Source organism: Quercus robur, chromosome 10 (assembly GCF_932294415.1).
Source record: "Quercus robur chromosome 10, dhQueRobu3.1, whole genome shotgun sequence".
Classification (NCBI taxonomy): domain Eukaryota; kingdom Viridiplantae; phylum Streptophyta; class Magnoliopsida; order Fagales; family Fagaceae; genus Quercus; species Quercus robur.
Genome location: NC_065543.1, coordinates 44982477 through 45006153, shown reverse-complemented (window position 1 = coordinate 45006153; position 23677 = coordinate 44982477). Strand labels below are relative to the sequence as shown.

The 23677-nt window shown below is 33.0% G+C and overlaps 2 protein-coding genes across 2 annotated transcripts; both read left to right on the top strand.

The window, feature by feature from the left end:
• Positions 1 to 1401: 1401 nt before the first annotated feature.
• Positions 1402 to 8973, top strand: LOC126701660 (alpha-mannosidase I MNS5). Its single transcript, XM_050399959.1, has 15 exons — positions 1402 to 1661; positions 2211 to 2253; positions 2346 to 2411; positions 2489 to 2550; positions 2782 to 2881; positions 3088 to 3270; positions 3991 to 4039; positions 4128 to 4307; positions 4548 to 4668; positions 5457 to 5538; positions 5616 to 5701; positions 5847 to 5947; positions 7572 to 7713; positions 7825 to 7975; positions 8497 to 8973. Exons 1-15 carry the CDS (start codon positions 1519 to 1521, stop codon positions 8704 to 8706), a joined length of 1719 nt encoding a protein of 572 aa, XP_050255916.1. The 5' UTR covers positions 1402 to 1518; the 3' UTR covers positions 8707 to 8973.
• Positions 8974 to 16829: 7856 nt separating this feature from the next.
• On the top strand, positions 16830 to 18244 carry LOC126702926 (snakin-2-like). The gene is made up of 4 exons (XM_050401792.1): positions 16830 to 16994; positions 17099 to 17146; positions 17264 to 17306; positions 17850 to 18244. The coding sequence occupies exons 1-4, from the start codon at positions 16938 to 16940 to the stop codon at positions 18032 to 18034; spliced, it is 333 nt and encodes a 110-aa protein (XP_050257749.1). The 5' UTR covers positions 16830 to 16937; the 3' UTR covers positions 18035 to 18244.
• Positions 18245 to 23677: the final 5433 nt, after the last annotated feature.

The following is a 23677-nucleotide window of genomic DNA, read 5'->3' as shown; positions in this document are numbered from 1 at the left end:
CTAACACCATAAAAAATATATGTTTTGTATTTTCGACGTACCAAAGCCGTCACAAGTGTTAATAGTTCCGACGGTTTTTTTTCAGTCGTCGTAAATAATACTTTACTAGCGACAAACATTTTTATGCCGTCGTAAAAAGTAAGGCGGGAACACTTCCCTCCGAAAAAAATCACATTTTCGACAAAAATAATAGGCATTTTTGACAGACTTATTTTGCCGTCACAAATATGTTAATATTTGACGAGTAATTGTCGACGGAAGAGATTTGCCGTCAAAAAAGCTAGTTTTTACGATGGCTTTTTGTAGTTGTCAAAAAAGTTTCGTCGCAAATAGCAATCTTTTTTGTAGTGTCAGATCTATGAATTTTTCTTTTTGAAGGTTAACAAAAATAATTATTCTACTTTGGAAAAGAAAACAATGAAGTTAGGGTAACAACAAAAATTTACTCCAATTTTACAACACTTCTCTATTGCCTACCACTCCACACTTGCACCCACCTTAATCTACAATTAAAAATTTTCAATGTCCATATGCGAGGTAATAGACAAATTTTGAAATGTTATAAATTTATATTGTCATTGTAGAAGGATTCAAAATAAATAAAAATTATAAATATGTACATAAATAAATAATTAAATGTACATATTTCACAAACTAAATAGTAGTTTTATGACCACACATTATTTCACAATTTTTTTATCACAATTATGATGTAGCAGATTGGTTTATCACTTACACATGAACCCACAATTTTTCTTTTCCACCACTCACACTCTTTCACGTCACAATTATGACAATGAAGTTGCGAAATAAAATGTGGTACTAGTTTCTCATTAAAAAAAAAAAAAGTTATGCTTGTGTTGCAAGTTGTGAATTGTAGAGAGATAATGGTAGGTTTATATGAGGACACCCCTTTACTACTCATAACTCGTCACGTGGACGAGTTGTGACACAAATAGTGCCAACATGACACCAGCATAACTCTAAAAAGAGTGAAATAATTAAACGTTATGAGTAATACAAAGATCACGTAAAATAATACAATTTATACCATAACTCATCCACATGGCAAGTTATAAGCACTACAAATATATTACACACTATCACACCTTTAGTACATGTTATGTCATTTTACGTGCTCCTAATATTACTTATTACTTAATCATTATTTAAGACCCACAAAAAAAATGTTAAAAGTCCGGAAAAAAGTATTACGAACAGTCAAAACACAATTGAGAAGTCAGAGACATGATAAATAGTCAAACACCAATCGGTGGACACCACGTGTTTACTTGACCGATTAGAAGTGTAAATTCACAAAACCCTAAATATTACGTGGCGCCAACTCATTGGTCAAGAATCTCTCACTCAATACCTTTATTATTCATGTTCTAAACGGATGGCCAATCTTTCACTGGCACTGCTCGACAAGATCCCCAACAACCACCTCAACAAAATCGAAAAATTCTCATACTCACTCATAGAAAGCTTTCAAATTGAGCACACGAAGCAAAAACCATGTTGCCTCGAGAGTTTATTGTGGCATGGATGCTTGTGTTCCTTGTGATCTTTCCCAACATCTTCAACCCTTGCACGTGCCAACTCGAACCTCGTTGGGCAGCTAAGAAGAGACACGTTATGAGAGAGAAGGTTCGGAAGATGTAAGCAAAGCTCGAATTTTGACACTGACCCAGTTGATATTCTGAGCTCAATTTCATTACTTTCGTATTGGTTTTCATTTTGAGCTGACGGGTGTCTTCTATTTTAGTCTTAATAGAATCATGGGTTGTTCTCAATTTATTGATTGATATCAGGATTTGCTTTGGCTTATGTTGTTGGCAATGCTTGGTGTCTGGTTGAAATTTGTCATCAAATAAATTTTAGATGAGGGATTTATTTTATTTTTATAGATCTCTGCTAGTTTGAATAGTTTTATTTTTAATTTTAATTTCAATTTCAATTTGCTTTTAAACTTTAGGTGACAAATGAGGTAACATTAGCAAGCATGTTAGAAATATGTGGTTTTGCTTTTTTGTGATTGTTCATGACCAACTTCATTGCATTTTAAGCACTGATTCTAAATGAATTTACCTATTTGAACAAAGTGGAACAGAAAAGGGGTTTTTGATTAAAAAATTATATTGACATCTCCTTGTTAATAAATTGTGAGATGAAATTTAACAGTATGTTTTATATCTCATTCTTTCCAGGTTTTACCATGCATATGACAACTACATGACCCATGCATTCCCGGTCAGTTCCTGATCTTCAATGATTTTGTTAGAGTTGACATAACACTTCCATTTAATGACATCATATTTATCTTTTTATTCCTTTTTTGGCAGCATGATGAGCTCAAGCCTCTTACTAAATCTTTCACTGACTCTCTTAGCGAGCTGGGAAATCTGAGGGTAATTTTTTATTATTGAGCATGCTATTAATAGTTAGTTGCAAGGGGAAATATAACTGTTTGTTCTCTTCATTACAGCTTGAACACTTGCCGCAAGACTATAATGGATCTGCTCTCACACTTATTGAGTCATTATCCAGGTATAACATGTGACTTGAGTAAAGAGTGCATAGATAGTTAGGTTGTAGATCTAATTTTTCAATCTTAACTGTTATGTATCTAGTTATTGCAATAATCTATTACTATCATTATTTTTTTTTTTTCTGATAATTAGTTATTGCAGTAATATATTCTAGTTTGGTGCTTTCCTGATTTCATTTTATATAGTGGGATAATCATTCTGATACTGTCTCTCTCTCCTCCCTTTTCAGCCTTCTTATTATGGGTAACAGCACTGAATTTGAAAGGGCAGTACTTTGGCTTTCTCAAAATATAACATTCAATGTTGATGCAAGGGTAAATCTTTTTGAGGTATGCGATTGAAATAGTTCTTGGAAAAGCATTGGTTTAGTTGATTCTAAAGCTTCATGTGGGGCAGTATGGATTAATCAAATCTTGATGAATCAGATTGCTAATTTTAATTTCTCAATGTCATTCAAGAAGCAATATTATTACATACTATGTTGTTTTTGAAATGTTTTAATGGTGTTCTTTTCCACTTGGTCATTATGGTGTAGTGCAACATAAGAGTTCTTGGAGGACTAGTTTCTGCTCATATACTTGCAACTGATTCTACAAACAGGTTGGTTCATGGTGCTTACAAGAATCAGCTGCTTATCTTGGCTGAAGATTTAGGGAAACGCTTTCTACCTGCATTCAATACACCCACTGGGTTGCCATATGCATGGATTAACTTAAAGGTACTACCAAAACATGCTTAAGTCAATTTTCAAATACACACACGCATATATATATACTTACCTTCTAAACCAGTGTTAGGATACCTACTAGTAACAAGAAATATATAGGGCTGTACCCTTTATTGCAACACATGTTTGCTAGCCTTTGAAGAAGGCTCATGCAGATCTTTCATATTGTAGTGTTTTTATATATGAGATATTCTTTCAGACGTAGCTAGAATATCACTTCTCCATTGTCTCATAATGGATATAGCATACTTTTAGTTTGATATAGATGAACCATAGCCCTTATTCAGTGCTCAGTAATTTATGCTAAAAATTGGCCTGACTTCAAGACTTTTAACAACTGAGCTTGAAATATTGAAAAATGTCATTCTTTAAACATGTCTGATAATATGCGAAAGCCAATTACTAAACTTTAATATCAAACTTGCAATCTTATGCTTCTGGTGCTATTCAAAATAGTTCATCTTCTGTCGTATGTTGAACTAAAAGGTCTTTGTTATCCTCCAACTGTATGAATGTCATCAATCAGATACTAAGCATGCTCTTATTGATGCTATCTTGATTAGTATGATGCTGAAAGACAAGCACTTTTCAGCCTACTCACATTTTGATTCATCCAAAAAAAATTTACATTTCAAAATGTATGAAATGTCTGTTGGTTTTGTCTGTAAGAAGGATATATGACTCCGCATCAATGCAAAATTCTGTGGACAGTACGGAGTGATGGTGGATGAGACTACTGAAACAAGCACTTCTGGGTGTGGTGAGAGGCTTATCTTTTAGAGTTTATGATGTGAGAGTATCACAAAAAGTGCAGCACTGAAATCAGCTGATTTTCATTCTGGATTCAGGTTCTCTGATTCTTGAAATGGGAGCCTTATCACAATTAACTGGTGACCCCACATACGAATATGTAGCTATACGTGCTCTTCGTAAATTATGGGGCATGCGGAGTTCACTGAATTTACTTGGAACAACGCTGGATGTGGTAACTGGGGATTGGATAGAGTATTCAGCTGGAATTGGGGCTGGTAGGTACTCTCTGATTTTTCAATTCATTTTGTGCTAGATTCTGTGTCATATGGTTCATGAGACCACTAAACATATGAGCTCCCTTTTAAAATTTAGCATATATTGTATTGTAAAATTTGTCAAATATGGCATGCCATGCTGTTTCCAGATTGTGGTGCATGCTGGATCTTTTTGCCTCTTTATATTTGTTAAGTTAACCTTGATGTTTCTGATGTTGGATTCCCTGTGGCTTATTTTAGGGGTTGATTCATTCTATGAGTATCTATTCAAAGCTCACATTCTTTTTGGAAAGGAGGAGTTTTGGCGAATGTTCCATTCTGCTTATCTTGCAGTGCAGAAATATTTTAGACACGGTCCATGGTACTGCACTGATGTCTTGCTCTGTTGAATTTGAATAATTTCTATGTTTCTACGTGTCTCATTTTCATCCTATGGTTTCTTGATTTACGTTTATAACTTGCCTAAAGACTTTCACCAACTTTCCAAGATTTTGTGACCTTTATTGATTTTAACTTCATGACTGTTATATGGAATGACAGACTTTGCTATACTTTCTACCCGCCCAAAATTTCAGGTCTTGATTTGTCCAAAAAAAAAAAAAAAAAACCTGGAGCAAATGTGGCTTGCTAATTAAAATAAATAAATAAATAAATTGGTGTACTTTTTGTGGATCAGGCCATTGGTTTTACAACCTGGGTTGTATTGTCTTTGCCAACAGTCTGGACTGTATCATCATGCTGATGAAATTAACAGATTAGTCAGAGTACAAAGAATACAGACTACACAGGGGAATGGTCAGCACCCTTTTTGAAATAAACCATAAATTATGTGGGGAATTTTCTCTTCTTTAGACATAAGAACTTTGCACAATGGAGCTCTAGCTCAATTGCTTAAATGGTATTTTTATGAGGTTTGTGGTTTCAAATGTTTTTTACATGTTTTACAAGTTGATGCTATACATCTTTTGAGTGAATATTCAAATTTGTATTTTACCGTGTAAATTTTTAAACACTCACTAAGTTTAATATAAGAGTTTATATTAGGAGTTTACAAGCCAAAAGAATTTATGTTCAACTATTGAGTATTAGGCTGTAAAAGAAAAGAAAAAAAAGTTTATGATTTGAAGCTTGTTATTGTAATGTATGTAGGTATCATGAAGCTGATATGAGAACAGGAAAGGCTACTTATTGGCAGCTTACAAGCCTTCAAGCATTTTGGCCCGGCCTGCAGGCAAGGACATATTATGAAATGAAATTTTAAGTCTCAGAGAGACCTTCTGATCTTTATATTTGATATATGGTGCTTAGGTTCTTGTTGGGGATATTGCAGCAGCTAATTCATCACACCGTGAGTTTTTCCATGTATGGGAGAAGTATGGAGTTCTACCTGAGAGGTAACCGGCTTTTGAAAATTTCCCTATGTCTTCATTTAGTTGTATATTCTGTAACAACAATTAGCTTAGTTTAATTTTGTCTCTCTTTGGTCTCTACTATGGCAGAATTTTTTTTCATAATGGGTTAAAGCATGTAATTATTCAGGTATTTGCTGGACCATCAAATGTTGCATCCTACAGAAAAATATTATCCTTTGCGCCCCGAATTGGCAGAGTCAACATTCTACTTATATCAAGCCACCAAAGGTCTTTTATTGTATCATATCAGTTATTTTTAATTTTAGCTTGAACTGACTGTCTGAGAGTTTCTTTTATTTTTATTTTGTTTGATTTTTTTTTTCCCCTGGAAATGTAATGCTTATTTATACTTTGAACTTGTAAAAGTAAATCAACTGTAGGTAGTAAATTTTAGGTCATTTATGTACAAGTTGTAATTTTACATTGAAGTTGAACATTGATGAGCCTTGTAATTAAGTTGCAAAGCACACATTAGTTTCATCTTAGGGTAAGTTACGTATTGGTGCCTAACCTTTACATTGTGTGTCAATTTGATCCCTAATATTTTGATATCGTGTCAAAATGGTCCATGCCGTTAAGTAAAGGATAGAAAATGCTGACATAGCTAACAGCCAAAATAAATATTATTTTCATGCCACATACATGACCACATGTACTGACATGTCAGCATATACATAAAAAAAACAAACAAACAAATTAGATATCTTTTGCTCTCTCTGGCAGGGGGTTAAGTCAAACATGGCAATGATGAAAACTTTAAGAACAAAAGGAAAGAAAAAATCTGTTTCAAGAAGATATTAATTCATATCTTCTACTAATTTAAAGAAAGAGGATATGAAGTAAATCCTACTTCTGAAATGGATTCCAAGTTTTTCTTTAGTTCCAATTAAGTAGTCTTGGAATACATTATACTTTTTTCCCCCATTTGGAGGACAATAGATGTGACTCCCATTGTTTGGCAATGGTAGATCTTTGTATTTCTGAGTTTCTGTAGTGCCATCCCTTCTTCTCCTTCTTTTACCCTTTTTAAATTTGATAAGATGAAGAAAGCCCACAGTTTGACAACGGGTTAAAGGAAGGTAGAAAAAAAAGAAATTGATGAGACAGTGTTTTCCATTCCTTTGTCAACCCCCCCCCACTCTTTTTTTCTTTCTTTTGATTTCATCCCTTCTCTCTCAATCAACCCAGTTCACTTTACCTATCCACTTCTCTCTCTAACCCTAATTTACACTTATTTGATTTAAACCCCAACTGATGGTGGGTGACATTACCCCAAAGATAGAGCAAAAGATATCTAATTTGGTTTTTTGCCTTTTTTTTTTTTTTTTTTTTGGTTAAGTATATGCTGACGTTCCAGTACCGGCCATCTATGTGGCATGAAAATAATATGTTATTTTGGCCGTTAGTCACGTCAGCATTTTCCATCTATTACTTAACAGTAGAGACCATTTTGACATAATACTAAAATATTAGGGACCAAACTGACACATTTGAAAGGTCTTGGATTAAATTGGCATACAGTGTAAAGATTAGGGACCAAATATGTAATTTACCCTTCATTTTAATTATCATGTCCATAATTTGGATTGCTTGGTTTAGGACTTGCTTTCTTGTGTACTTTAAGCTTCATTATGAGCATGGTTGCAGGCATATCACACAAATGCATTAATTCTCGCTTTAATCAAGGCACATGGTTATTCAGCTGCGCTCTGGACTATTCTGATTTTCACATTTGTTTGATTTCTATCTTTTTTTTCATGTTATCAGATTCATGGTTCTTAAAAGTGGGTGAATTAATTGTTAATTCTCACATTTGATTGATTCTTTTTTTTTTTTTTTTTCATGTTATCAGATTCGTGGTACTTAAAAGTGGGTGAATCGATTGTTAATTCTCTTAATTTATACACCAAAGTGGAAGGGGGATTTGCAAGCGTTAGAGACGTGACAACTATGCAGTTGGAAGATCACCAGCATAGTTTTTTCCTCGCTGAAACGTAAAGCTTTGTCATTCCCTTCTTTTTCATGTTATTAATAATAAAGAAATATTATCTCAGCCATAGAATTTTCACTCTTAAAATTATGTCAATGTCTAATGTTTCCTGTAGGTGCAAGTACCTCTATCTTCTGTTTGATGATTCATTTTTGGTTGATCGGAATTATATCTTCACAACTGAGGGTCATCCCCTTCCAGTATTAAGAGATTGGCATGACAGGCTTCCAGAGAGCTATATTTCAACTAACTGGAGTTTTGCCCAGGTTTTCTTCCTATATGGTTGTATAGCGATTGATTTTTGAAACTCTTCCTTTAACATACTCCAAAGATGCTTCCTGATTGAATAGAAGTTTTTCGAAACTTATATTTTTCCTTGCATGTATAGTTTACTCTAACCTTTTTGTATTATTTTAATTTGTCCAAACAACAATTTTTATCCCTGCACATTTGTCACAGTTTCAATTTCGTTCCTATATATTTAATCATTTCCATTTCGTCCTTTGAATTCCAAAATCAAGTCAATTGAAAATCAAGTAGATTTTTTCATTAGAAAACGACTTAGTTTTGAAAGTTGGGACACAAAATTGACAATTAAAAGTCGAGGGGGATTGACATCATTCAATGTATATGGGTGAAATTGAAACTACAACTATTGCTGGAGAACCAAAAGTGTAGTTTGGAGTTCGGACCTTTTTATTTCAGTTTTCACTTTTGTAGTTTATACTTCTGTTGTTCTCAAATGTGGAATTGAATCATGTAAGTAATGAAGTTTTTACTTGTGCAGAGTGAAAAGCAAGGCAGGCGGACAAGTGCAATGTCTTTACAAGTCTGTCCTGCTAATGATAACCAACAGGTTGAGAGCGCTTGCCACATCACTGATGCTCGTGCTGACCACAGGTGTTTTACTGATGAAGAGTGTGGAGTTGATTCGACTACATGCAGACGAAGGTCATGCAGCATGGCTGGGTACTGTGGGTTGTGGTTACTCGTGTAATACCTTGTAATATTCAAGAAATAAGTGAAGTTTTCCGAATTATAATAACTTTGGTCCACAGAGGTAAATAATCGGGCAGGCCTGTACTAACAGCCATTTGAGAAAATAGGAAAATGAGAGATTATAGGAATACTCATTACTTCGTATAGAAAATTTTCAATGCAAACCTTTTATTTTGGGGTGGTGGATAAAAGTTAAGTTGCTCTGCACATTATGTATCAAATTGGGAATGTTACAAGTTCTATTGAGGGAGTTCTCTTTCGCAGAGACTGATGGTGTGTATGTGTACTAGAAAATGCCACAGATGAGTAGAGTGAGTTTTGCATGATTTGGAGTTACTGCACTATGCAATTTCCCCTTAATGTGTGAGGGAGAAGTTAAAAACGCCATTTGGTCTTTGTTTGCTTAACAAAAGCAAGTTCCTTCTTTTCTTTTTCGTTTTTGAGATAGATAGAATTCTACATTTTATTTTCAACTACACCATGTGATGACAAGAGAAAAAGAAGAGGGGGGTTGGGTTTGAAGGGGTTTCTTTTGCTGCTCAAAAAAAAAAAAAAAAAAAAAAAAAAAAAAACCCTACTGCTTCAACAACTATAAAGGAGCGGCTTTTGGGTGACTGCTGCTCTAGAATGCAACTATTACTATTTATGATGATCTTCAGCAAATGTGACAACAAGTGTTATGACCAATCTGGATGGAGGGGGGAGTAGAAAGGAGCAGTAGAAACTGGCCATTGGAGTGGATATAGTGTTCATATTGTTACCCTCTTTATTAACAAACTAAAATAAATAAAATTTAGACCTAAATTCATATTAGTCTTCTGTAGTTTTCTTTAAAAATAAAAACACAACAAACAAACAATAATAACAAAACTTTAGTCTCAAATTTATTGAGTGATCCTTACCAAATTAGTAAAGTCATTTTTTTCTTTTTTTTGTGGTAAAAAAAAATGGTTAGAGGGAGGCAACTTGTGTGGCTTTCCTACCTAGGCATAACCATATTAGCACCCTACCCGCTCTTGGGTGAGACTCCATACTCCCGGTCTATGAGAAACTCACTTATTATCATTTGGACCGTTTGGGATGAAAATGAGATATAAGGAGCACCAACACACAACTAGTTGTTGAGGTTCGAACCCAAGTCCTGAGACTTGTTGGCTTGGTATCTAACCAACTAGGCCACCTGAATGTTGGCAATTAGTAACGTCGTTTATTATATACAAAGCCACTCTTTGTTACTCTCTTAATTAATATGTCCTTAATTTTTTTAATTCTACTATTTTATTATTTATCATTCTCTTATCTCAATTTGAATCAATTCACCCTCTTTTTTTTTTTTTTCTTTTTTTACACTTTCATAAGTTGCTCTTTTTCGAACATGACCTAACCATCTCTAGCACGACTTTCCTTCATTTCTCATTTCATTAATTTGTTGCTTCTTAGCACTCCAACATTTAGTGCCATAGAGCATACTTAGTTTAATAGTATGTAGTCTTATAAAATTTTTCCTTTTAACTTAGTAGGTATTTTACAACCACACAATACTCCTAATGCACTTCTCCACTTCATCTACACTACTCTTCTCCTATAATTCACATTCTCTTTAATCTCTAGATCCTTAAGAATTATTCATCAAAGATTCAAAAGATCTCACTCTTTAGTATCTTTTAATTTATTGAGTCTTGCTACCACTTCATCTTTGTTTCAAGTTTTTTACCAAACTTGCATTTCATGTATTCTTTTAGTAGTCACATGCGTAGTAGGGACTAGAAACCAAATTGACTGTAACTCCAAAATGACGTTTTTGCCAAAGTAAAGCAATCATTTTCTAGTGGAAATAACACCCTAGATTAAAATAAAGTAGTGGTCATTGAGTAAATACCAAAGGTTAAAATTTGCACATGTCTATTAAAAAAAAATGATTTGAGGTTTTTCTATTTTGAATTGTGCTAGGTCTAATTCCAATTACTTTGGTTAAATTATTTGTAACTGTATACTTACATTGCAAATACAGTGATGTTGGACCTTTTAATTAATTAATATTTCTTAACTTTTTTTTACCACTCCCTTTTATTAATCCCTACAAGAGGTCAATTTCGAGTTGCTATACAAGCTAGGGAAGTTATTTCATTGTAATTAGGACCTAAGAGGAACCAAATCATGCTATGTAGGATTTGAACCTACCAGGGCCAGCCCTAGGCTTAGGCCAATTAGGCCATTGCTTAGGCCCCTACTAGAGAAAGGCCCCAAATTTGGGGGAAAAATTGTTTTTTTTTTTAATAAATACTTTTGGGAGACATTAAAAAAAATTTTAGTTAAATTTTTTTTTTTCACTATTAAGAAGTCTCAAATAATTAAGTAATGCTAAAGATAGAGAAAAGATCATAATTTAAATAAATAGGTCTTACCTCGACACTTGCCCCTTACATCTTACAAACACTTATACTTCTGAAGTTATCACTGCGCCAAGGGTGAATAGTGGTCTACATAACTTTATAATTTGATGTGACAATAAATATGATAGGTAGACTTTAACAAACTATTGAATGGATTTTTGAATGAATTTTTGTGATTGGTAAAATATCTTTATAATTTCCATGTTGTAAATTTTATAATATCTCTAATATTTTTGTAAGCCTCATGTCATTAAATCTGTTACAATATCAGTTTGTAGTAAAATTTATTGTAACTTCATCATTTTCTCAAAAAAAAAAATCATATTAAAAAGTAAAAAAATAATTTTTTTTTAAAATTATTATATAAAATACTAATTAAATATTATTTAAATGATAACATAAAGGCCTTTTCGCGTTAGACCTCCACAATGTTTGGGCAGGCCCAGGAACCTATGCCATCGGGTTCAAATCCTAATAAGAATAATTAAGCAATTTGGAAAAATAGCACCCGAAACTGGGTTGCGTCTTGCTCTTGCCTGAAACTAGGCTGCTCGAAACTTGGTTGTTTCTTAAGTCATTCAACTCCTTTGCTAAGATGTCCACAAACTTGGGCCCAATGAAATGTTTCACACTTCCATTGTTTTTTAAAGGAGAGGGTATATCAGAGGGCCTAAACCTACCCCTTTCTTGCGTTTCAATTGTCCATCAAATTTACCAAGAGTCTTAATGCTCAATTCATTGGTATCTTTTAGAATTTTCAATGTTACGGTTTAAATCACCCTCCTTCGACTCTGGAATCATAAAAAGATAATATGTATATATATATATATATATATGTATATATAGGGTCTATTTGGATTGAGCTTTTTTTACTGAAACTGAAAACACTGTAGCAAAATAATTTTTAAATGTGTGAATAATACCATGAGACCCATTTTTAATGAAAAAATTGTTGAAAAGTGAAGTTTGTGGGACCCATAAACAGTACACGAGTGCACTATTTACAGGAAAAGTCAACGTTAACAGCTAAAAAAGAAGAAGAAGGATGCGTTTACTGCGTGCAACTGTAGCATGGGTCTTATGCCCAAAACGCAAACGCTGAAACGCAGTAAATGCCAAAACCAAACAGGTACATAATGTCCATCAAATTCACATCCTTCAAAGAATCACAGCAAGCTGCACCATACACCCAAAATTGATACTATGAGCCTGTTTGTTTCAGTGGTTTAAACAATAGTTTTCAATGTTTAAACAATATTACATGTATTTTCGTAAACTTTTTCACCTACACGTATTTTTAAAAAATACAAACAATGATACTATAAATTTCTTACCAGGTTCTATATAACTTTAATTTTTTTTTTTTTTTTTTTTTGGAGGTAAAACATAGAAATTTTATTAAGGTAAAAACAGAGTACAGACAATAATCCAACAAGTCTGCCACAGTTTTAAACAGCAGATCAGTAGAATTAAAAGAGAAAACAATTAGGTTTGCACTGCTCTAGTTACTCCTCTGTGTAACGCATAACCTTTGATACTCGCTCAAAAATCCATTTGCCGCCTCAAAAATCATTTTTGAAAGCTGCTGGACTTTGTCAAAGTAGAACTTATTACGAACATTCCATGTTGCCCATGATATTGTTGCCCATCGTTCAAGCTCCAACTGTGGAAGCTTTTCCTCCAGCATTCGAAATAGAAGGAAGAACTCACCTGCATAATTCAGGCACTTCTGAATTTTTCCTCGACACAAAGCCCAAACATTCCTGGCAAAGGGGCACTCCCGCAGGAGATGTCCAATAGATTCCGGTGAGTTGCAGCACAATTCACATCTGAACAAGAAAAGCGTAGAATTGAAAATAGTAGAATTGAAGGAAAAATAAAAAGTAAAAAGTCTATATCGACAGATGCATGTGGCGAGTTATGGCTTAAAATTATGGTATTTTATATGTCAATAGTATTATTCTTCTCGGAGGAGATGAGGTCAACGTACGTTATTTTGTAAGGAAAATAATAAATGTATTACAAGTTTTATTATATAAAGTTTATTTGATTGGTGGGTTTTAACCACCTTATAATTGAATATTTAAATTGTTTCTCTATGATTGAGGACACATTCTCATAGTAATGCATCCTCCATTTAATTAAACCAATTAAAACACACAAGCATGGATTATTGAAGAGCTTGTGCAAGACATTTGTACTCTCTATCCTTTTCTTTTTCTGTTTGTTTTCTTTGGGTTCGAAGAGAAGCTAAATGCTGCCGCTCTTGCTCTTGCCCTTGCGAAATGACACTCTTGTAATCTTACTACGGGCACTGTTTCTTTTGGTGTATGCTCCCAAGTCCCAACTCCCAAGTCCCAATCTGTCTTTAACGCTTTCTTAGGGATTGCGCTGTGTAAATTTTTTTTTTTTTTTCAGTAAAATCCTTATTGAAGCCAAAAAAAAAAGTGTAATAATAATAATAATAAAAAAAAAATCTAAGATAAGGTACTACTATATTTTCATTTAAATAAACAAAAAAAAAAAAGAAAAAGATGAAAGTAATGTTCGTGAACATGTAAATTTATCCATGGCGCATGCATTGCATGCAATCCATTACTCCTACGTATGGGATAGGGTTATCAAAATGGAAAAAACTACGCATAGGGCAGAATAGTGACCCATGACATGGGCCATGAATCCCACTAAATAACAACGGGGACTAGCAGAGCCAATGGAGATATATATGACGCACAAAATTCCGAAAAACCGAATCTTGCTCTTACCAAAAATAAACAGTGAAGCCAAAAAAATATCTCAAGTAATCCATCCAATTCCAACTCTCATATATATTTTTATTATGGTTTTTGAAAGAAGAGAGAATGGGGGCCAGTTGGGTTGGAAGAAAGAGATGATGAGCTGGTCTCCAATATTTTGCTAGTCCCCATATATAGGTAGCAAGGCCAGCTGTAAGGCTGATCACTCGATCTGATATGCGTTTAAAATGGATGCTTGACAGTAACCCAAGGCCAAACTCGGTATGGACAGATACCATTCCTAGTGAGTGAGTGAGTGAGTGAACAAACCCTGACGGGTCACGACAACTCACCTCTGCCAGCTCGCTTATCCATTTATATCATTCTTTTGCTTTTTTGCTTTTTTTTGTCGTGACCTGTAGGGGGGTGCCGGTGAGAGTTGGTAAATACTTTATCATTTTTACTACTGCAAATTGTAATAAGTACTGTGATATGACAATCGACACGTACAGATTTTAAAACTGTTGGTGTCATTCATGCAACTTGCATAGGAATGGCAGTGGTAGTACGTATATAAGTTTACACTGATGCCATTTATTTTTTATTTTTTTGAGAAACAACTTTTTTCGAGAAATAATTTTTTTTTATATACTAAAATAGAAATAAGTGTTTACATAAACTAATATGAATATAGCATTTTCTATATTTTTTAATCTTTTTTGAAAACAACTTTACTATTTGGGTTTGTTCAGTTGTATTGTTTAAATAACAATTTTTTACAATATTTTTTTATCCATACATATTTCTATAACACTTAAATAACATTATTAATATCAGTTTTCCATGAATAATAGAAGGATTACATTTTTTACCACTTATTTTTTTATAATTATCTTATATAATGATTAATCGGTATCTGTTACTTTCATTATAATTCATATAATGCCATGACAAAGTTGTATCCAAATTTTTTTTTATTTTCTTGTCTTCTAAGGTATTAGTATGCAGTACAGGCTGTACAGTACGTAATGAACATCCAGCTGTGTGGAGTAAAAGCACCATTTTGACTCGTGTACGAGTATGCCCAAGGCCCTAGGTCCAAGGGCAACGAGCCGTTCCCATAAGGTTAAGATGTCTCATGGGTCATGACCAGAAAATAATAAATAATTAGAGTACTATTTAATATTTATTATTCAAGAACAACCTAGAGATTATATATTATACAATTAATTCACCAACAACTCTACAATTATTTTTTGCTTGTCCTTTAATTTATATACTTTGTTCTTGGCAGCTCATACTCCAAGTGGCACTATTTTGAAATCTTAGATTAATACAATAAACCGAGCATTCCACAAAAGATTTTTTTTCTTAAAATATTAGGATTTTGGGCTGACAAGATTGGTGAATTTTAGAAAAAGTGTTTTTCTAATCTCCAATATGACTTTTTTATTTTCTATGTTCTTTCAATCTTTCTCCTGTGCAAATCAAGCTTTGCTTGCAAGCACTATTTTTTATTTTTGGTAAGTAGCTTAATAGCAAAAATAAGAATATAATCCATTAAAATTAGTATAAATATTCTCTAATAAAGAAAACACATGATGTTTAAGATAATATATTCGAAAGAACTCGGTATAATTTAGTAGCTCTACTATATCTTCAAAGAGAATAGACATATTTCAAAAGCATGAAGCCTATTTAGCAATCAAAACCCATTTTTCTTCCCTAGCTATAACTACCATTTTAACTCTTCTGGTTGCTTCAATTATATGATCAAGATTTGGTCAAACTTCCAATCGAATAATCATTTGAGAGTGCCAAAATGTGGCCAATTAAATTCAGGTGGGCACAGTCTCAATTATGTTTTGGTGTTGATAACTTTAATCCATCAACTCACTCGGCCTAAAAAATAAAATCTATCTAAAAAAACAGTAACACTTTTAAAATTTACATTTATCTAAATAAATCATAACAAAAACATATTTATAATATTAATAAATCATGTACTCGTCAAGAGTCTTGTAATCATATCTCAATTAAAACTTAATATACCACTGTAGAAGTGTAGCTTGTTGATAAGAGTTCTCATATTACTTTATATGGTAAATAATTCGAGTGATAATTTCATCAAGATTTTGATGATACACATAATATTGCATATTATGATATTACCATCATAATACACATATATATGAGGTCAATGAATCTATACTAGAGACCAATTTTTTATTTTTTAAAACTGATAATATATGACAATCTAATTATCAAAAATATGCTACATTCTAGAGGGAAAATAATAGTATAAAGTATAAACAAGATGCATTCTCACTCGTCACGTGTATTTTATGACCTTTTATGAAGATAAAACGTGCGCTTTGCATGTAAAGAACATTGGTTAGTACTTAGCGCCACCACGTCATGATGGCAGCGGATCTGAACCCAAACACAGCAACACCGATAATCTTGATTAGCACCACGTTTACCGACTCTTTAAATTTATTCACACATAAATTACCCTGGTTGATACTTTGATAGAACTACTCAACTAGTTGGCAATGCCCAAAGTTCGAGGAGTCCCCACATATATATGTCGGCCTAATCCTAATCCACAAACGAAAATTGATCACAAAATATTACACAATTTTTATCGGAACTGGTGCATAAACAAAAATATCAACTAACATAAATTTATCATTTTTTATTTTTGAGTCCAATTAATATGTGTCTTTAAGACACATATTAAACTATCTATTTTTAGAAATATTATTTTTTCAATTCTCAAAAAAAAAAATTTCAAAAATAAAAATTATTGTGTGCCTAGCACACATTAATAAAACCCTTAATTTTTTTACATCATTTACAACTCGATATGTTGCGACAAAAATTACGTAAAAAGTTGCGGTAAAATTATGCAAAATGATGTAATTTTGTTTGGTCTAGCATTTTACCAAAACAAAAAGGTGTGAACTCTGACCATTTTAGTAAAATCGCCACTGATGAATCGCCTATAAAGAACACGCAATGCCAGCTTTCTGAGCAAGTAGCAATAAGTAACTACACACACTTTCAGCTAGCCTTTGGTACTTGCAAGAGAGACTAGAATGATGGCATTACGTGTGCTCTTTTTCTTGGGGGCTTTACTCTTCTGCTTTACAATGGTGCAGTCTGGTTTCTTGTTTGTTCTTCACAAATGATCATATTGTTACATGTTGTTGTTTTTAACTGATACTTATCTTTGATCTTCAAAACTTCATGCATGTAGGTTTCATCTGATATCAAGATTGAAGAAGAGCTACCCCTTCCTAGCCAGGTAATACAAAAGATCCATTTACTTTCCTTTTTTTTTTTTTTTTCTTAAAGCTGTTTATTACTTTTCTCATTTTCTTATTCCACACATGTCTCATTTGGCAATATTTTCTTTTTCCAGCTTATTGTGAAAGATGGAAACAGAAGGCTCATGCAGGAAATTGGTGGGTTTATAATTTATTTTCATAATTCTTCCAACACCACCAAACCCCAAACAAAATTGATTGCAATATCCTAACCCTTATTTGTTGAAAAAATAATCAAAGTTTATGTTCTAACTTGTCACAGTTTTTGTATAGAATAGAACTATAGTTAAAAATAGAAAGAAAAAAAAACACATATTTGCATATTGTACTTTGTAACTAGTGGTGTACGAAGTGGAGAATGTAACTTTAGTTAAAAAAAATTAGACACTTTTCTTAGGATTCTTGTTTCATTTGGGGTGAAAAATTGGAGAAAAGGTTGTCAGTATTTTGGTTTTCTTAAAAATGAAGAAGTTTAGCTCCTTAGCAATAAGCCATTTTTGCATATTACTATGATTTCTCAGCAAAATCATTTCTGAGCTTCACAATACTTTGTTAGTCAGTATTTTGGTTTTGTAATAAATAAATTAACGGTTTTTGGGTTCTTATTTGTCTTCGTTTGGTCAGATGTGTACCTCAAATTTATTAATATTTTCTTGTTTTGTTTTTGTTTTTTGGGTTTAGATTGTGGAGGTTTGTGCAAGCAGAGGTGTAGTCTTCACTCGAGGCCGAACTTGTGCAACAGGGCATGTGGCACGTGCTGTGTGAGGTGCAAGTGTGTGCCACCTGGTACTGCAGGGAACAGAGAGCTCTGTGGAACATGCTACACTGATATGACCACCCATGGAAACAAGACCAAATGTCCATAGACCCAATGGACTTGGTTTATTTTTAGCTTTAAATTTAGGTCCATCTCGAACGGTTTGGCTATGTATGTGTCTATCAAGCTTATGTTAAGTGTGTGATCAATGTCTAAAAATCTAAATTGCTGTTTATGTTTCTATGGCCATACTAGGCTCTTACTTCTTGTATTATTGTATCATATTAAATGCAAGGAATTTCTGGAAATTTAGTTGTAACTTGTGTGGGATTCGTTAATTTAAATACAAAAATCAAGGCACTAGTTGTGAAAAGAATTTAGAAGGAAAAAATAATTTGCCTAGATCAAAAGTATCTGTTTAGTCCATATCAAAAATAATTCTAGAGACAAGCGAGAAATTTCATTAATGGTTGAATTGACAAGTTATTATCAGGGTCTAAAATAGACCTAAAAACTTATGAACTCAATAATTTTGAAATTTTTGGGTCTATACTCTATAGTATTAGACCTTGGTTCTATATCAAAGGTCATGCTTGCTATTGCCCCTTGGTTGTTTTACCACCCCCCCCCCCCCCCCCCCCCCCCCGGGCCAAAAAAAATAGAAGTCATGTTAAACGACTTGCTTTCATAGCTAATTAACAAGTTATTCCTTGAAAGACCATGGCAATTGATTTTAAATGGATAAAGTATCAACATCCTTCATTACTACAACTAATACTTGATAACTAACAAGCCATCCTTGGAAAGACAATGGCCATTGATTTTAGCTTTTATCATATAAGTACTTAAAAATCTTATTTTCGTAAGTACACTTTTAGCATATTTTTAACTAAAATTTTTAGTAAATAAATTAAATAAGGGTTTAATTTTTTTTAAATTACAAGTATAATTTAGCACATTTAAAAAAAATTAAGAAAAAAATAGTTAAGTTAATTCTAATCTGAAACTTGTTAAATTACCGACTGTCTCAAAAGTTTAAACTGTTAGAAAATGATGAATTTAATCACTTAATTATAAGTCTAACACTCCTCCTCACTTGTGGGCATAAACTTTCCCTTAATAAGTGGGGGCCCAACAAGTGGGAATTTAACATTTTAAATGAGAGGTAGACTAAAGCCAGATCAAACTCAGGATCTCCTGCTTTGATACCATATTAAATTACCGACTGTCCTAAAAACTTAAGCTGTTAGAAAATTGTAAATTTAATCACTTAACCATAAGTCTAACAAAACTGACTATTGAACTTTGAGAAACGTACTCCTGTTTTTTTTCTTTTTTCAATTGTGTTTCCAGTTAATGTTGATTTTGTGTTTTTGCAGAACTGGTACCAAGGCTCCCACTTTAAGTGGGTTTATATGGAATGAGATCTTTGATGCAGACGAGTTAACAATATAAGATTTTCGAAGTAATTTAACCTTATTATTATATCAGAATTTCATGTTTACAGTCCTTCCAGTGTTTGTCAAATGTTTTCGGAATGATGCGTCCCATGGTACTAGTATCTACAATTATATAAACCATGACTATGTGAATGCCTCTTTACAAGTGATGAAGTTATCTAACCTTTATACCTAAATCCATATAAGCCTCTTTGTACATTTCTTTAAAATAAAAAAAATAAAAAAAAACCTAATCAAAATGAATAAATAAATCCAACAAACAATTAAACAATAACAACAAAGATATAGTTTCAAAAAAATTTAGTTCAGCAATAGATTCTCAAAATATTAGTTAGATCGGTTAGACGGTTATATATATTATTATTTTTAATTATTTTATTATATTCAAAGTTACTCTATTATTTTCTTAACTGATATGTCATTTCTTCTTATACTTATATTGTTTTTTTTTTAATCTTTTTTCATTCCCTTTGCTCACTTTGAATCAACTTACTCTTTTTTATTGCTGAATATGGTTCTCTTCTCTAAACATGACTAAATAATCTCTAGTGACTGTTTTTCATTAAGGAAAATATTAAAGGTGATGAGGTGCAAACTCGTCAGTTACAGTAGGCAGATGGAACTCCCTGCTAGCACCTGGTTCTCTCCAAGAAAGGTGGTCACCGGTGTGGTGCCTGCCACAACGTCTCCGATGCCAAAGTTAGAACAATCAAGCAATTCGCAGGACTAGAAAGTAAGAAGTATATTTTCAGAATCTTAGAATCCGTACCTCTTGCTGCAAATGTGAGGGCTTTATAAATGTGAGCCTGACTGCTAGACGTTGGAGTGTAAATGCTCCTATTTCATAACGCCTCTAACCCAATTATGGGGCCTTTATTAGACTCCAACGGTCTGCTCTGCTGGTTTTGTAACTGTCCAGATTACTTGTTGGCACCATTGAATGACTTTCCTTTCCTCGTCGTTGATGGCTTGCTCGTCATCAAGGGGTCACCTCGTCTCTACGTTGACCTCGTCAAGGTAACTTGTTCTCGTCAATCCCATCAAAAGGCACTATAAATTTTACAACATAAAATTTACAAATTAATATGACAATGAATGTGTTTGGTGGGTTTCAACTATCTCATAATTGAATATTTAAATTGCCTCTCTTTATGATTGATGCAGTGGCACATTAATTTGTAAACTCATTGTAGTAAAACTTGTAATATATGTAGCACTACTCTTAACTTAATAAGTATTCTACGATCACACGATACTCCTTAATACACTTCTCCACCTTATCTACCATGCTCTTATCTTATGATTTACATTTTCTATAATATCTTTCGAGTCTTAACCTATGATACCTATCATATGCTTTCTGGTCAATAAAAACCAGATAAAGATCTTTACACGTCTCTCATTATTAGCTTTTATGGTCTGAATAGCCTAATGAGCATTGGCTTAATAAAAAAGAGCTTAACAGTAGAGAGAGACGGAAATTGCTTCCTTGTTCTAGGAAACCACTTGCCCCTATATTGGACCTCCACTGTTAGCTAGGTAGTAATCCTTGGAGGCAGTAATCACTCTGACTATCAGCTCATCGAGACTCTAGATATGGGAGGCAAAAGGACATTTCGCATCGAAAGCAAAGTAGTACTTAAGATTACAGTGGAAGAAGGGGTCAATTCTTTCTACTCCAATTCTACATGAAGGAAAAGAACTTTTTGATCTCTTTTTTTTCTAGGGAAGAGTAGCAAGTAAAAGTTTTCACAATCGCCTACAATAATGAAGCACATTTAGTTAATATCGTAATGTTTATCACGTTACGACTTACAACAAACCAAATATCTCTTTTAATTTAGCGGCACACACACACACATATATATATATATATATATATATATATTTTCCTATGCCTAATCAACACCCTCTCTTTGGATGGCCATCGGTTAGTAATTCCGAAGCTTCTATCCACTTATCCACCCATAAATTTATCGATTTAGATAAAGACGAGCATGGCCCAAAAAATTATAACTATAAGAAATTTTTTTTTTTTTTTGGGTAGAAAAAATTATTATCATAAACAGAAACTAACTAAAGCCAATAGCAGATGTTTGAGGATAACTCCTCTCATAATACACACCCATATTGTCATAAAATGAAAGCATAGAAATGTCCACAAGCGGACTATAAAAAATAAGAAGTCATTTTTGCATTTGTTTGCTTCACGATAGCAATGATTCATCTTCATTTATGATTCGTTTGGATTGAGGGAGAGAAAGGGGGAATAGAGTAGAGTAAAGTAAATTTAGCACAAAATTAGCTTATTTTTAGCCAGCTCTACTCTACTCCCCCCACTTCCCCTCCTTCCCCCCTCTATCCAAACAGGCCATTAAAAAATTTGATTGACAAGGATCTTACTATTCATAATGGGAGAGGTATGGTGTAAGTTGCAATTATACTCGTTAGAAATCCAATCAAACACTACTTGCATCAATTTCAATCTCCACTGCTAGAATGTTGAGATCAATGCATAAGGTTAGTCCATTCCTTAAAGCCCAGAGTTCTGCCTCTTCACTCAAGGACAGTCCAATGTTACGACAAAAACCTTTGATCCACTGCCCTTTGGAGTCTCAGAATAAGCCCCCTCCACTAGCATGACCTAGGTTACCCAACGATGGCCCAAAAAAAATATATAACTGTAGATGTATTTTAACGGTACATGAGGCCGAGTTTGAAACAAAGGCAAATTGAAACCATAAAGGAAGCCCAACCCATGAGTACTTTTGAGTGGCCTTGCAAAGCTAATCTGATCTGCGGTATGGGCCTAGAACAATAATGAACAACAAAGCGAAAACAAAGAAATCAGTTGTCAAACACACTCAGGCGTTTATAAGTCTCTCATATACAACAATATTATCAATAATATTGTCTTTCTAAAATTTATATATATATATATATATAGTGAACAGTAAAATTAACTCTTTTATTATTTATTGTAGGTCAGCAAGATTGTCAGCATGTACTATCCGGAGGAAAACATCCCCCCGTAGGAAACAGTTAGAGCAAGAGTCATACTTTTATCTAGGAATCAAAGTAGCTTTAGTAACTTTAGCAGGGATCAATGCAAATCAGCAACTTTAATAGGAGATTTTTTATGTGTGGACTCAACAATTTTGGACCTTATGCCAACAAAGTTAATCCTCACCTAAGTCTGGAGTAGAGCTTCATCGTATGCAAATGATATAAATATATATATTATATATATATATATATATATAAATAATCAAGAATCTTTCATACAATGAATCATGAGAATAATGGACATGCACGCAAACGTTATAAACTAAAAATAAAATAAAATGAAAATTATTTTTGTTTAGAAATAATTTATTTAACTTTTTGTTAAAAACTTTTTGTCGAAAGTATATTTGTATTTTTAAAAAGTGAAGAAAAAAAAAATAAAGAAGTTTAATTTTAATAAACTGTAGTTAAAATTTAAAAAAAAAAAAAAAAAAACACAAAACTAGCTTATAAATCAGTCTCAAACGTACATAATCCCCATTAAGTTTTTATTACCTGCCAAAAAATATATGAATCTTTACAATAATCAGGGATACTTCTCTTGTATGCAGTGCAAATACAACATATATCCTATTTATTCACCTACATAAACAAGGTTATGCACTGATCAAAACTTAAACTTTCAGAACTGGTGCAAGGAAAGCCATAGCCACCCACTAAGCAAACCCAATTATGTATTCAAATCTAATTTTGTATTCCTACCAACCACAAATGCTTGCTTCTAACCTTCTGACAACAAGTTTTTTATATGAACTCGGAGTTTCAGAGAGCTTGGCCACATGTTGCGCCAAGCACATTTATTATTTTATCAAACATTCATCCTCTTAAGCAAAAATATATTAATATTAATAAATAGTCAGCAAGTAATGGCTGATGTGTGTGTATATATATATATATATATATATATGTAGTCTTTTCTTTTGAGAAAATATATATATAGTCATTGAAAGTGTGTTACGGACTCTTTATTGTTATGGGTGTGGTTATCGTGCAAGAGCACATATTAATTATCCATTTTAGAAAAAAAATTTATGAAAAATTGAAAAAGTTGTTCAAAAAACATTAGTCACTCTTTCATTTTCTCATAGATTTTTTTTTTTAAAAATAATTTACTAATATATACTCTAAAGACTCGTTAATCAAATCATATTAGTATATCTTATAACGCGTGAATTATGCAAGACTAATTTAATTTTTAGAAGCACTCTTTCTTTATTGTTTACTTA